The 14,091-nt window shown below is 46.0% G+C and overlaps 1 protein-coding gene across 1 annotated transcript in view; it reads left to right on the top strand.

The window, feature by feature from the left end:
* LOC139054377 (rifampicin phosphotransferase-like) overlaps positions 1-14,091 on the top strand; it is a 73,819-nt gene that overhangs the window by 21,999 nt on the left and 37,729 nt on the right. The window contains exons 10-12 of the mRNA XM_070531288.1: positions 4,078-4,236; positions 10,874-11,008; positions 11,713-11,797. Of these exons, the coding sequence (XP_070387389.1) occupies positions 4,078-4,236; positions 10,874-11,008; positions 11,713-11,797 (379 nt within the window). The remainder of the gene's footprint in view (positions 1-4,077; positions 4,237-10,873; positions 11,009-11,712; positions 11,798-14,091) is intronic.

The following is a 14,091-nucleotide window of genomic DNA, read 5'->3' as shown; positions in this document are numbered from 1 at the left end:
GTGTTTCTCGGCAACCACATCCGCATATTTGATGAGATTTGCAGCATTCAAAAGAAAATTTTAATATCTAGCGACTGTTGGTTGCGAATCTTCTATTTATGTCCTTACTTTATTTATATATAGTGAGAATATTGAATATTCTCAGTCATGTATACAACTTTCAAACTCAGTACTAAGAGATGATATCCCAGTTCTTTAAGTGGTATATTGTAGTATATCTAAAGCACACAAAATTGACATATTACCCATGGCTCTAAAAAGCGAAGTATATGTGAATAAAACTTTCGCGAAACCGTTGTAAAATTGTAACAAAGTCACGCAAGATATAAATTTACACGAAAAAAATTGTCCGCTTTCGATTATATAATTGATGCGATATCTATTTTGGTGCAGAGCTACGAATTTGCAAACTTCGTGCTTTTATTTTTTTGGCATACTTCATAATTATTCAAAATTCTATAAAAAAATTGAGGCCCTAAATCAATATTCTGCTGTCAACAATCAGTAGATGAACCCCCTCTTACTAAAATGCAATAGATCACCTTAAAATTGGCGCAGGGGATATCTCAGGACAGTGTTTCTGCGCTTTACATGCATTCCAGTAGGCGTTGTCGGAATTGGGCCCTAGCTAAGGATTCCGGATTACCAGCGTGCACTGACTCCTGGCCACTCCTGGTTAGCCGCTTTGGCACACTAATTGACAGCGCTTCGAAATGTGCAAGTTGAATGTGGCTACTATCCGTCGGTGAAGCTGGGGAAGGACCAAGTCGTATCCGCACGACGTAGCGTGGCCAGTTGAACATATGAGGGCGAGCGCGCATTACAGCTGCCTGTAACTGTGGTGTTATGTATCGTAGATAGCGCGGCCGCCGCGGGGTGTCGCCACGATCGAGTCAATTCGCTAAGCGCAATGCGGCTCGCTGAGGAAAATACCTCGTTTGGCTCACGCTTGGCGCATCGTCGTAGGCACCAAAGGCGGAAGTCGTGGCGTCTACGTTAACATCCAAAATCGAGTTTGAGCTCTGCACGCCGCGGTGACGTTCAATAGGCGGACCGTGGTGAGAACGCCCCATTCCGCTGTAGCCTTTGTAGTGCAAGGCATTGAAGTAGGAACGGGAGCACAGCGGAGGCCGTATTTGAGTGCCAGAAACTCCGCTTCTGCCGAACGCACTGACGTGCTTGTTGCAGCAAAGTGTCTCTGAAACAGCCTTTTTTAAAATGAAATGCATTTCCCCACTTTGATAAAAAGTGGTTCAGTAGTCATTTAAGACAAGGATAATACAAGGATGACGCTTCTCTTTATAATGAAATTCCTTTAGCCCAAATATTGCTTTTTTCTAAGTATGATGCCATCCCAACCGCACTGAATATATTTTAGACGGTATAGTTGGAAGCGCAGTGACGCACGAATACGTTTAGTTCGAAGTGTGAAAGCAACACGATAAAAGAGGGTGTAGCACACGCAGCGATTATTGACCGTCATTTTTTTTAGCCTGAGGCGGCAAAAAAGAAAAACACAACGACAAAAAAACGCTGGCAGTCACTCCACCACGTAGGTCCACTTTCTTACGTGCAATTCCATAAGGTTATGGTAACCGACAGACGAGGCAGCTGCTCATGAGTGTCAGTACAATTTCTCCACGGTAGTATTCCCATACCGAGTGCGGATGTGTTTCATTTATGCTTTCCCGGTTGCCGCTCTGCTATTGTGCACGTCCGGCCGCACTATGTCTCTTTTGCAGCCTCCTGGCTTTTCAAAAAATACTGATCAGAGCAAAACAGATTCTCGGTATCTATGATTTTATTATTAAGAAAGCTTACTGCGAACATAGAAAACGTTTTCTAGGCATCTGATGCTGTTTATCGTGTGAATATTGGTGTTCGTTCTGGGCACACGTTCACCTACTAAAGAATTAGATTGCTACCTCCCTGCTTCAACTTTAATTTCTCCGCCTGTTCACCACCCGTGCAAAGCGTAACATTTGCTTGATATTTTCGACTCGCAACCGGAGATCCGCTGGTCTGATCCCGACAACAGGGCCGGTGATTGGTAATAAATATCGCTGATGATTTTTCTTTTTGGGAGCGAGGCACGCTGTCAACGCGTCTAATTGTGGCAAGCACGAAACATATCGTGCTTATGCAGAACTGCTCCTAGGAGTATTCCTCCCACAGAATAAAACCAGACTTTCCAATTCTGTTGTCTCCTGACAGCTCTATCCTCATATCAAAGTGGTAAATCATATGTTTCATAATCGTGACATGAGTGCCTTTCGGTGAGTGTTCGGTAATGTTGCGTTCTCCTCCTGTTCTTGTACATGCATATACTTACGCGGTGGATGAACAACGCACATTCATTGGCTTGATATTCTAAACGAATATTATCCCTGTTTGCAACCTGCACTGCTTCTACTGATGCGCATACTAAGTTATAAGTGAATTTTAGTCATTTCTACTGTTAGCTGCCATCGAGACTGCGCTACGCAATATTTTTTTATATTTTCTTTATTATGATGCTGACTTTACTAGGGTTCTAGGCCGCGCTAAGCTGCTCTTGCAGCTGCTATTGGCGCAGGGCCTTTTTCTGAATTTTAAAATATTTCAGAATAAGCATATTATAGATAAGATAAACACGGTGGTATGACAAGAGCAGAGAAGAAGCAATGATTGTGGTAATAGTGCATTCAATGCACAAAAATGTACATCGGTACAAGTCCAAGAGAGAGAGACAGAGAATGAGAGAGAGAGAGAGAACTTTAATGTGAACCAGCAGTTTAGTCGGCTGAGCCTAGGCCTCCCACGATGGGACATCGAGTATGGGACATCGAGGTCTTGCCTCTTCGCCACGTCGTAGGCCAGCTGGGCAGCCCAGAGTTGGTCTTCAGGATGGGAGCTACGCAGGGCGACGGGCCATCTCGAGGAGAGGGTCACGGGATTAAGGTCTGAGTATTGATGTTTGCACTCCCATAGCATGTGGGGGACTGTTGCTGATTGAGTTTTACAGATCTTGCACGTGTGGCTTCGGTAGATGTCGGGGTATATGATGTGATAGCGTGTGAGGGAGATATGTATGTATTGGACTGTCTAACTTGCGGTGAGAGGTGGGGAAGGTTCTTTCTAGGTGAAATGACTTCACAAGGTCGTTGTATCGTGTAAGGCGGTCGCGTCCTGCGGGCGCACCTGCACCGTCTCCGGCACGGTTGACTAGTCCTCGTGCTACGGAGTGTGTAAGCTCGTCGAGGTTGTGAGGGGCGGGTTGACAACGCCGGCGTGTGCTGGGATCCAGACGAGGGTGATCTGAGCCCCAAGTCCAAAGAAATAATATTTTAGAGTTAAAGTAACACGCTATCAGTATACCTGTTGTAGGCCACGCGTAAGCGGTGATTGCGGAGAGCACTGTGGCACGTTCTGGGTGCCGTCGACTATGCACGTTGAAGTGCGTTGTAAGCACCAGTGATAGCGGGAATAGTTGATGGGGAGGCAACAGCAAGAAAACTTCCCATTTGTAGACTAATCTTGCATGCGATGAACAAGTCAGAGGGCGGAGTTATAGCAGTGTTGTGATAGGACCAATTGTAAGGGATAGTTGTGCAGCAACCGGTAGGAACCGGTAGGGTCATAATAAATGATAGTTCTTCTAAACGTTCATAGTAAGCGTGTTTATTTTATAAAACAAGAACCGCGGTGTTGCTGTCACATAAAGTGAGGGAGGAACTATGAAGGAACAGGTTCACAAATACGCATAATAGAACGACTGATGGGCACTATCGGTGGTCTCTTGGGTCTTCTTAATTGTAGAAGCAAGAGATTGTTATTCTCTAGTATGGCATTCAAACAAACCTAAATCAAAGAAGTGAGATACTTGCAAGTGTCTGTTGTAATGTTACTGAAGCCCACTTCAGCCCTACCGGTTTTCTAGAGCTCTCAGAATGAGAATATTCCAGCAGGAACGCAGGATTTAGTAACTCCATAAAAAGAACTGGAGTAGTTCTCAAAATAATCATCGCCGGACACCGCCAAGTCAGATAATGTGTGTCAATGTAGAATCCGTAAAAATTGCATCAACCTTTCTTTCAGGGTCTACGAAAGACGGGACCGGATGCAAATATCATGGAGAAGTCATTTATGTATAGTATATTGGGGCGTGACGCAAGCGAAGAAGTAGCAACTGGTGTGAAACGGACGAGGACGATTAACTGCTGGAAGCTTCCAGTACAGTTTTACCACATTGTAAAGGTAAGAACTCGCTGCGCGGCTTCTAAGCATTAAACAAACGTGTCAGTACTGGTCAATGTGACCAACAATTTGAAGCACTAGAACTTAGGCACAAAAGAGCAGGAAAGGAAATGAGTGAGAAAAGGAAAAGCAGCGAGAAAGTATTTTGGTTGTCGCTGTGGCACAAGATATGCAGTTATTTCGAACAGCTTAAAAAAAATTACCGACGATTACGTTACTTCCTAATGCGAAATTTGAGCGCAGCAAATAAGCTGTTTCACCTTTTCGATAGATTGAGGCAAAGAAATCGAGCAACACATGTATGCGCTATCACAGAATTTTTTTTTTAATTTTTCACACGTATTCCTTTAACAAAGACTCCACTAACAGTTCTTGACAGTCATGAAGGAAGCTTTGTGGTCCCAGTTGGGAAACGCACACCGGAGATTCTCACGGCACGTATCCGGAAGCGGTTTCACGTCATTTTGTAACCAGAGCCGATCACACACTGAACACAAACTTCCAAACGGATTGTCTGTAAACTGTCGCCGGAAAGCATTTGTTGCACCCTGACTGTTTGCGAGCCTTTGTTTGCGTTTGGCCTCGGCCTCGGCCGCGCGAACGGTAGAGTCTTCTCTGCGACGGCGATGAGCTTCTGCTTCAGCCTCGCTTACTGCTGGTTGCTCTCGACGGCGGCGATGAGCCTCCGCTTCGGCGGTGCGAACGGCAGGGTCTTCTCGGCGGCGGCGATGAGCTTCTGCTTCAGCCTCGCTTACTGCTGGTTGCTCTCGACGGCAGCGATGAGCCTCCGCTTCGGCGGCGCGAACTGCAGGGTCTTCTCGGCGGCGGCGATGAGCTTCTGCTTCAGCCTCGCTTACTGCTGGTTGCTCTCGACGGCGGCGATGAGCCTCCGCTTCGGCGGCGCGAACGGCTGGGTCTTCTCGGCGGCGGCGCTTAGCCTCTGCTTCGGCGACGCGTACTCCTGGATCATCTCGACGGCGGCGACGGTAAGCTTCTGCTTCGGCGGCACGCACCTCTGGATTCTGACGGCGACGGCGCTGGGCCTCTGCTCTGGCAGCTCGTTTAGCAGCAGCAGCAGCAGCAGCAGACGGAGGACTTCCATCGGTCGTCTCGCTCATGGCTCAGAAAGAACTGGCAGATAATTTCCCAGTGGCGAACGGCAGCGGCAATTTCGGCTCGGGTGGTGCACATATACAGATCCGCCGCCACCGATCTGGCTCTCTGATTGCCACCGCACAGGGCGAACGGCAGCGGCAATTTCGGCTCGGGCGGTGCACATATACAGATCCGCCGCCACCGATCTGGCTCTCTGATTGCTACCGCACAGGGCGAACGGCAGCGGCAATTTCGGCTCGGGTGGTGCACATATACAGATCCGCCGCCACCGATCTGGCTCTCTGATTGCCACCGCACAGGGCGAACGGCAGCGGCAATTTCGGCTCGGGCGGTGCACATATACAGATCCGCCGCCACCGATTTGGCTCTCTGATTGCCACCGCACAGGGCGAACGGCAGCGGCAATTTCGGCTCGGGTGGTGCACATATACAGATCCGCCGCCACCGATCTGGCTCTCTGATTGCCACCGCACAGGGCGAACGGCAGCGGCAATTTCGGCTCGGGCGGTGCACATATACAGATCCGCCGCCACCGATCTGGCTCTCTGATTGCCACCGCACAGGGGTTGCATAGGAGGAGGAGCGAAGAAAGGAATTAAGTTCGAGCCGGCGCTTTGACAACCGGAGACTCGCAGGAAGAGGGGGGAGGGGGGCGGCGTGTACACCCAGCGGCAAACGATGGGGGCAGAAGCGCGCGCAGCAAGCGGAAAACACGATAAAGGGAGGAGGGAAGAGATAGCAGCGACTGATTGATGCCGCTGACGCCGATAGTGAGTCAACCCCAGCTGCGGAGTTGGTTTCAGGGACAACGCCGCCGATGCCGACACAAACAATATGATACCCTCGCTTTCGCAGCGCTAAGAACCAGGTCTAGCCGTGGGAAGGTGGTCACGTATTCGTCGACGTGCCGGGGCCTACGTGAAATAACCGGCGCGTCGGCAACTGAAGAGCACCCTATCCGCCACACAAGAACAGGGGGGGGGGGACCCTTTCCTCCTCTTTCTGCATGGCGGCGACGGTGTTCTATGCAGTCACGTTATCTTGACTCTCTAGCGGCGTCAACGGCATCCAGTGGTATCAGTCGGTCGCTGCTAGCGCTGGGGGGATGAAAGGGGGGCGGAGCTGGTTACGAGGCCGACGACAACGCCGACGACGACGCGAAACCCAGGAACGGACGCCAAAGAGCTGCGCTCTAAAAGAAAACTGATGCCAGCACTGAAGCGCAGTGTTTACATGCTGCAGGTTGCTAAGGCAGAACTTGAGTAATTGCATGGACGGCTGGTGCAACTGTATAGCTGCAGTAGAGGCCGCTGAAAAATGACTTAAGCAAACGAGCATTTAGGTGTGCCGTCATGGCAAAAGATACTGTTAGAAGCACTGTTTCATTGTCATCATCATCGGTTTCTTTTCCTGTCACCGCCCTTATGATGAAAAGCTCCTTCAACGTGACCTTTTGCGATGAAACAACCTTCATATGTGCGTTTGTTTGGGACATCGCAATTTAGTTGAACACTTTCTTCAGGAAGCGCCGCCACGAAAAAGCGGACTCGGAAAAGCCCTAATGGTAAAACATAAAATGGAATTGATTTCATACTTTTTGCCAGTCCAAGCATTGTGCAAGATGTATAAGTGTTAGGTAGGGAAAGGTGCAGTGATCGTGGGTTAGTGAGGGCTAGGATTCACCTCAATTTGAAGAGAAAAAGAGTAAAATGCGTCATGCAAAACAGGCCACACTAGACGCAGTAAGCGTAAAGCAGACCATTTCAGGCTGGTACTTGTAGACAAATAGGCAGCCTTAGAAAAGAGAGATGAAGATGATATAGAGGCAATGAATGAAAGCGCAACTAGCTTGGCTTCAGAAGCAGCAATTAAAGTAGGAGGTAAGACATCAAGGGCAACCAGCAGGTAAGCACTCCCAAGTACCAAAGGACCTAATAAAGAAACGACAAAGAATGAAAGTGTCCAAATCAAGAGGTGAGATATAATTCGCGGAACTGTCAAAACTAATCAGCAAATATAAAACAATGGATATTAACGTGAGAAAGACTGAGGAAGCAGTAAAAAATGAATGCAGCATGAAATTAGTGAGGAAAAAACTTGGCATAGGACAAGACAAAATGTATGCACTGAAAGCTAAGTAAAGTAATCTCATCAGCAATTTTGAAGATACAGGAAAAGCAGTGCTAGAATTTTATACTGAACCGCACAATACCCAGAGCAGCCACGATGCTTCCATTCGAAGTAGTATTGAACAAGTTAGAGAGGCTCCTTCACCAACTATCAGTGAAGTTAGAAGGGACTTAAAAAACATGAAGCGAGGAAAAGCGGCAAGAGGAGAGGGAATAACAGTCTATTTATTCGAAGATGGAGGAGATATCATGCTTGAAAAGCTTGCGGCCCTTTATACGAAAGTCTCACTACTTCAAGGGTCCCAGAGAACTGGGAGAATGCCAACATTATACTAATCCGCAAAAAGGGAGACGCGAAAGAATTGAAAAATTATAGGCCTATTAAGTTACATCCAGTATTGAATAAAGTATTCAACAAGACAATTTCCAATAGAATAAAGGCAACACTTGACTTTATTTAACCAAGAGAACAGGCTGGCTTTAGGAAGGGGATATTCTACAATAAATTACATCCATGTCATCAATCAGGTAATCGCGAAGTCTGCAGGTTACAATCAACCGCTCTATATGATACTCATAGATTAAGAAAAGGCATTTGATTCAGTAGAGATACCAGCAGTCATAGGGGCATTACTTAATGTAGGAGTACAATAGGCTTACGTAAATATCCTTGAAAATATCTACAGAGATTCCTCAGCTACCTTCATTCTATGCAAGAAATGTAGAAAGGGGTCCGACAAAAAAACATAATCTATCAAACGCTATTAACTGCATGCTTGGAAGAAGTATTCAAGATATTAAACTGGGAAGCTTAGGAGTAAGGATCAACGGCGAATATCTCAGCAACCTTGTTTGTTGTTGACATTGTCATGTGCACCAACACTGGGGACAAGTTAAAACAAGTGATTGAGGACCTTAACAAAGAGAGTGTAAAAGCGAGGTTGGAGATCAATATGCAAACAAAGACAATTATCAATAGCCAGACAAGGTAACAAGAGTTCAGGATCGGCAATCAGCCTCTAGAATCTGTGATGGAGTACATTTATTTAGGTTTACTTAGGCTTACTTAGGTTTACTCACAGGGGATATTCTGATCATCAAAACGAAATTTAAAACATGAGTAAAAATTCGTTAGAGCGCATACGCAGACATTGGCCAGACTCTGACGGGAAGATTACCATTCCCATTAAAAAGAAAGGTGTACGATGAGTGTATTCTAATGGTGCTAACATGTGGGGCAACAATTTGGAGATTGACAAAGGAGCTCGAGAAGAACTTAAGAATCGTGAAATGAGCAACGGAAGAAAGAATCTTAGGCGCAGTGTTAAGAGACAGGAAGAGAGCGGTATAGATCAGAGAGCAGACAGGGAGAGCCGATATTCTAAGTGACATAAGAGAAAGAAATGGAGCTGGGCAAGTCATGTAATGCGTAGGTTTGATAAACAGTGGATCATTAGTGCTACAGAATGGATGCCATGAGATGGGAAGCGCAGTCGAGGATGGCAGAAGACGGTGGCGTGATGAAATTAAAAAATTCGCAGGTGCTAGTTGGAATCGATTGGAGCAGGGCAGCAGTAATTGGAGATCGCAGGTATAGGCCGTCGTCTAGCAGCGGACATAAAATAGGCGGGCAGCGGTGATGACGATGACGATGATGATGAGGTTGAATCCGTTAGAGTTTGTAAAGAAGGCTTACTCATGGAAGCCGGAACGTCTCAGACTCCTTAAAGAAAAATTTTTGGTCGGCTTCCTTTATATTTAGCATGACATTTGGTTTGCATTTGGTAAAATCTTACACTTCAATAAATAAATAACTGGCGGCAGATGATTTTGTTCTTGGCACATGTTAGCAGAATTTAAATTTTGTAAGTGCGGTGAGGAATTGGCCTTGGTATTGCGACCATATGGTTATGACAGCAACCTCTTAGAATAAAGGGAGGTACTCCAAAGCTGGTGGGAAAGTGCTCCTACGTTAAATAAGTTTCTAGGATACGATCAGCATAACCCAATTCGTACTTAGCAGGAAACGCTGCGGTAGCTAGAAGTATGGTCACAGAGGTCTCACTTGGCGCGCCTAGTGGACAGTTCTTGTGATTGGCGACGCTTCTTATAGCAAGATGAATTCGTGTATTAGGACTCGCACTTTCGGACGTAATGTTATGTCACGCATTTCTTTGTGCACATTTACGCTTAAAGCATGTAATGTGTTAGCCTTCGTCTTGCTCGCGACCAGAAGTGATGAACTGAGGCCACTGGTTCCAGAAGTGTATGTGTTCCTATTAAGTACTACAGGTCCTTTGATATGGGGCGCCTTCCGTATGTCGTATTTTGTGACACAACGTTACATCAAATTGCATGACGTGCGCCTTGGTCATTGTTTCATATGTGTCGCATTATTTTAATGCGATAGCGTTAAGGAGCCCGTGTCGCAGAAAATCTGGCGAAAATATGTTCGCGCCACCCATAACCAGGCCCTCCACGTGACGCAAGGAATTTATTGAAGTAATCGAATTTCTGAAGCTAAAATATGAGGGAAAATCTACGACTTGCACACAACATACAGGCATGTTTAACAGGGAGAGGCGGGCTAGTTGGTGGTCGATATTAGAATGCATCATGTAACCGCGCAAACGACAACGGACGAGGAAAGAAACACACAGGACAGGCGCGGACAGGCGCCTCCCCCTGTTAAATATGTTACTTTATAGTTCAATGGGCCCTGTTCTTCCTTCCTTTCCATGTGTAAATTCGAGTCCGCGCCTGTCCTGTGTGATTTTTTCCTCGTCCGTTGTCGCTTGCGTGATCACATGATGCATTTCAATAACTACAGACAAAATAGCTCTCGGATTGTAATTTGACTACAGGAATAAAGGTAATTCTGTCACGCGAAACCTCAAAGAAACCCCTTTTCCAGCGTTTCTACCATTCACAGACCGGCCGCAGCGTCCGCCATTTGCGCGTGCCGGAGCGAGGGTGTCTTGTGGGTCACCAAGTGGCGCGTCCGTTTCCTTGCAACACCTCCAGTTGACGCTCGCATCGTGACCCACGCAAGTGGCCGTGTTTCTACCAGAAAGCCCGCCCCCGTGCATAGCGTTCGCGGCCAGCGTGTCCCTGTAAACATTACTGTTATAAACGCTTCAAATGCCAGGAATCGTGAGAAGCAGTCAGAGATCTTTGAATGATATTGCGTTCCACTCTTAAAGGCAGAGATTAAGCGTCTTTGAAATTTTTTTCTGGTCGCAAATGTGACCCCTGTGAGAAGCCATCAGCCCTCGTAGCCTTGTACGCCAAGGTATAAGTAAGGAAGATATTTAAAGACTCGTAATGATTATACTGACTTAGCGCTCCTACATTATTTTCTGCTGTACCTGTCGTTTCTGTTTTTCTGACAGTCGATGCTTACTGTCAGCTATGGTGTAGAAAGCACTTCAAGAAAAACTTCCGAGCTCCGCCTGTTCGTGGATCAAAAATCAACCGCAGCGCAGATACATGACTACATGGGCCGCAGCTTGCACCACTTGCGTGAGGTAAGACGCACATGTCATGTGTGATCTCGAGTGGCACGGGTATATTCGGCTGATGTTTAATCTTTAATGTGGGCACGTGAGTGCTCTTAGCCACCTTTATCGAAACAAAAGCGAATATGCAATCTAGGAGTCAGCGTCTGACGAGGCATCTGATTAACCAGTTAGCGTTCTCGGGCCGGAATATCGTTAGGGGGAGACGAAAGATGTAAAAGACGTTTATTGGTTATTTACGATAGTTTAGCGACAAAAAAGAGGGCGAAGTCTATGCGAATCAGCCTGCTTTGTCGTCCATGGCGCTCTCCTTAGTTGTATGTTCGGCATCGCCCTGTGACAACGCCATCAAACAGAAAACGCCATCATGGTGCTCCCTAGTGTGCGCAGTGATATTGCTCGAGGAAGGGGACGTTAACCACATCAGTTTAAGATTGAGTATCGGTGGTAGCGATAGTTAGGCGCCATTTGACACGTGACTTGGGTCAGTTTCCTCAACAAGTGGTAAGGGCTGGAACAGCGCGAAAACCGTTTTTGAGAGAGACCGACGCGCAGTGAGACCTGTTGCCGAACAAAGTAATTTCTGTTTCACAAACTTCACAGTTTGCAGCACTACAAGGTTACGGTAAATGTCATCAGCTCGTTTTTTTCTTACAGTGCTCAAATGTCGCCCACATGTCCTTATTGATGTTAACTAGCAGACGTTCTTGCAGCCTGCTACTCTTCTGCTGAAGGTGTCCATGTCTTCTTCCTTCTACAACGCCATCATTATTCATATTCTCAGTGCTGCCAGAGGAGGTACGTGCACTTTGTAATTTCTTACTGAATGCTGTTACCTGCTAAATATTTTTTTTTATTTTATGAAATTATTATTGAGGTTAGCAATTTCGCAAGAAAGCAATAAAACCTTGAGCAGGGGTCAGAATCGCATACCGCGAAATCAAAGCCGCATGGAACACACAAATAAATGAATGGATGAATAAATGCTGTATATTAAGGAAAAAATATAGCTCACCTGTTAAACAATTGATATTTTTCTACGAAGGCTGCTGACTTTGTATATGACTGCTTAATTCAGCCTGGATGTTCTTTAGCACTGCTGTGACTGTGAAGACTTCAGAAAAAAAAAACTGTCTCGGTCAATGACTCATCATTTACAGAGATATTGCCCAGACTCCAGCCTGAATTTGAAAATTATTCATCTTTTTCTTCGTGACCACAGGATTCAAACTATGATGGCTGTCAATATGAAATTTCATATGAATGCATGGGACTATAGTCGGGTACAATTTCAGAAGGCAGGGGCATTTGCCCCTCAAAGGCGGATGCACACGAGCTTCCACCAATGGGCGCGCACTCTAGACTGACGTCATGAGCCGGACGGCCGGTGAACCCGCCAACGGAGAACGTGGCAACCCACGCTTCGAACTGGGTGGAGTCGCGTCAGCGGGACTAGTTCTTAGTCGCGGAGGCAATCGGCTGCCGTGCTTGGGTCACATAGGCGGGGCCTCTCCTGTCTTGTGAAATTGTACGCAACTGTAGTGCTTTGCTGTGTTGCATGACATTTAGCTGTATTTAGTTACTATAGTAGTTTGCTTTACTACTGAACCATTTTTGGGCTACTTCTATTTTTGTATACTGTTTGAATATATTTGTTAGTTTTCTTTACACTATGCAACCGAAGTTTGGTCTACGGACTGCAGCATGTTCTCAGTAAAATAAATAAATAAATAAATAAATAATAAATAAATCTCAGTAAATAAATAACGTAACGTAACGTGTGCCGACATAGATGTTGTCAATACTAGATGAATAAGGGTGACAGTGAATTGCGCCACCATTCGACTTCAACTACCGTACCAGGTACAGGCACGGACTTATGAGAAGGGCAAATGCAAGAATTGTTTTCGCTCATACAGTCTCGCTTTTCTTTGTGCCTAGTGTAAGAGTGCAAGGAACGAAGTCCTAGTGTAAGAGGGTAAGGAACGAAGTGTAGAAAGAGGGGCGCAGCATGTACGATCTGACGAATGCCCGCAATTTCGCAAGAAAGCAATAAAACATTGACCAGGGGCCAGAATCGCATACCATGAAATCAAAGCCGCATGGAACACACAAATAAATGAATGGATGAATAAATACTTTATAGTAAGGAAGAAATATAGAAAAGCAGTCATACATCTAGTACCGGAAAACAGCGGAAAGAGAGAGAGAGAGACGAAGAGTGGGAGGCTTCTTATTGAATCCCGTCACTGTTTGCCTGCTGGCATGGCTTAAATAAAACTCAATATGGATAGGAAGGCTAAATGGAGTCATACGACAATGAACCGCATCATTACTCGGGCACACGAAAGTATGATGGAATACAAGCTGTTGCTAAACTCAGCAAAGGGAATTAATGCGTTACCGAGAATTTCAACAGACATTTCCAAATTCAGAGCACTCTAGAGACGTGGCGAAAGTGACATCTCGTTCAATTAGGGTGACTTACGCTTACTGCTCGCAACGTGTTTAAGAGAAACACTGATGTGGCGAACTAGCGTGAGGTCAAAAAAATATTTCTGCCTGTTTCGTTGAATTTCGCGATTGCGCTTGTATCGCTAAACGAATTGTTACGCAGAAGGCTGCGTAACGCAAGCCACTGTCTATAGTTCATATTTTGAAATAAAAGAAATTGGAGATTTTACACGCGACAAACGCGATCCGCTTTGGAGGCATGTCGCAGGGGAGAACTCCGCATTAATTTGCACCGCCGGGAGTTCTTTAACGGGGGACTAACGCACTGCGTGCCGGCATCGTTGCATTGCGCCCCAATAGAAATGCGGCCACCACGGCTGGGATTTGTTCCCACGACTCGGTACTTAGCCATAGCCGCTAAGACACTGCGGCGAGTAGCACATATGTGTATTAGGATCCGATAACAAAGCATTCATATTGCTGCCGCAAAGATAACTTCTAAGAATATGACACAGATGTTGGCTAATTTAATTAACAAGAAACAAACATACTGGAATTTTTTCTTGTGGCTGCTAACAACGCAACGGTAGGATTCGGTCTCATATTCTCTTTCTTTTGTGATACAAAATGACTATCAC

This window comes from Dermacentor albipictus, chromosome 1, assembly GCF_038994185.2.
Source record: "Dermacentor albipictus isolate Rhodes 1998 colony chromosome 1, USDA_Dalb.pri_finalv2, whole genome shotgun sequence".
Lineage (NCBI taxonomy): Eukaryota > Metazoa > Arthropoda > Arachnida > Ixodida > Ixodidae > Dermacentor > Dermacentor albipictus.
The sequence above is the reverse complement of the archived record's forward strand: the minus strand, read 5'-3'. Positions and strand labels throughout refer to the sequence as shown.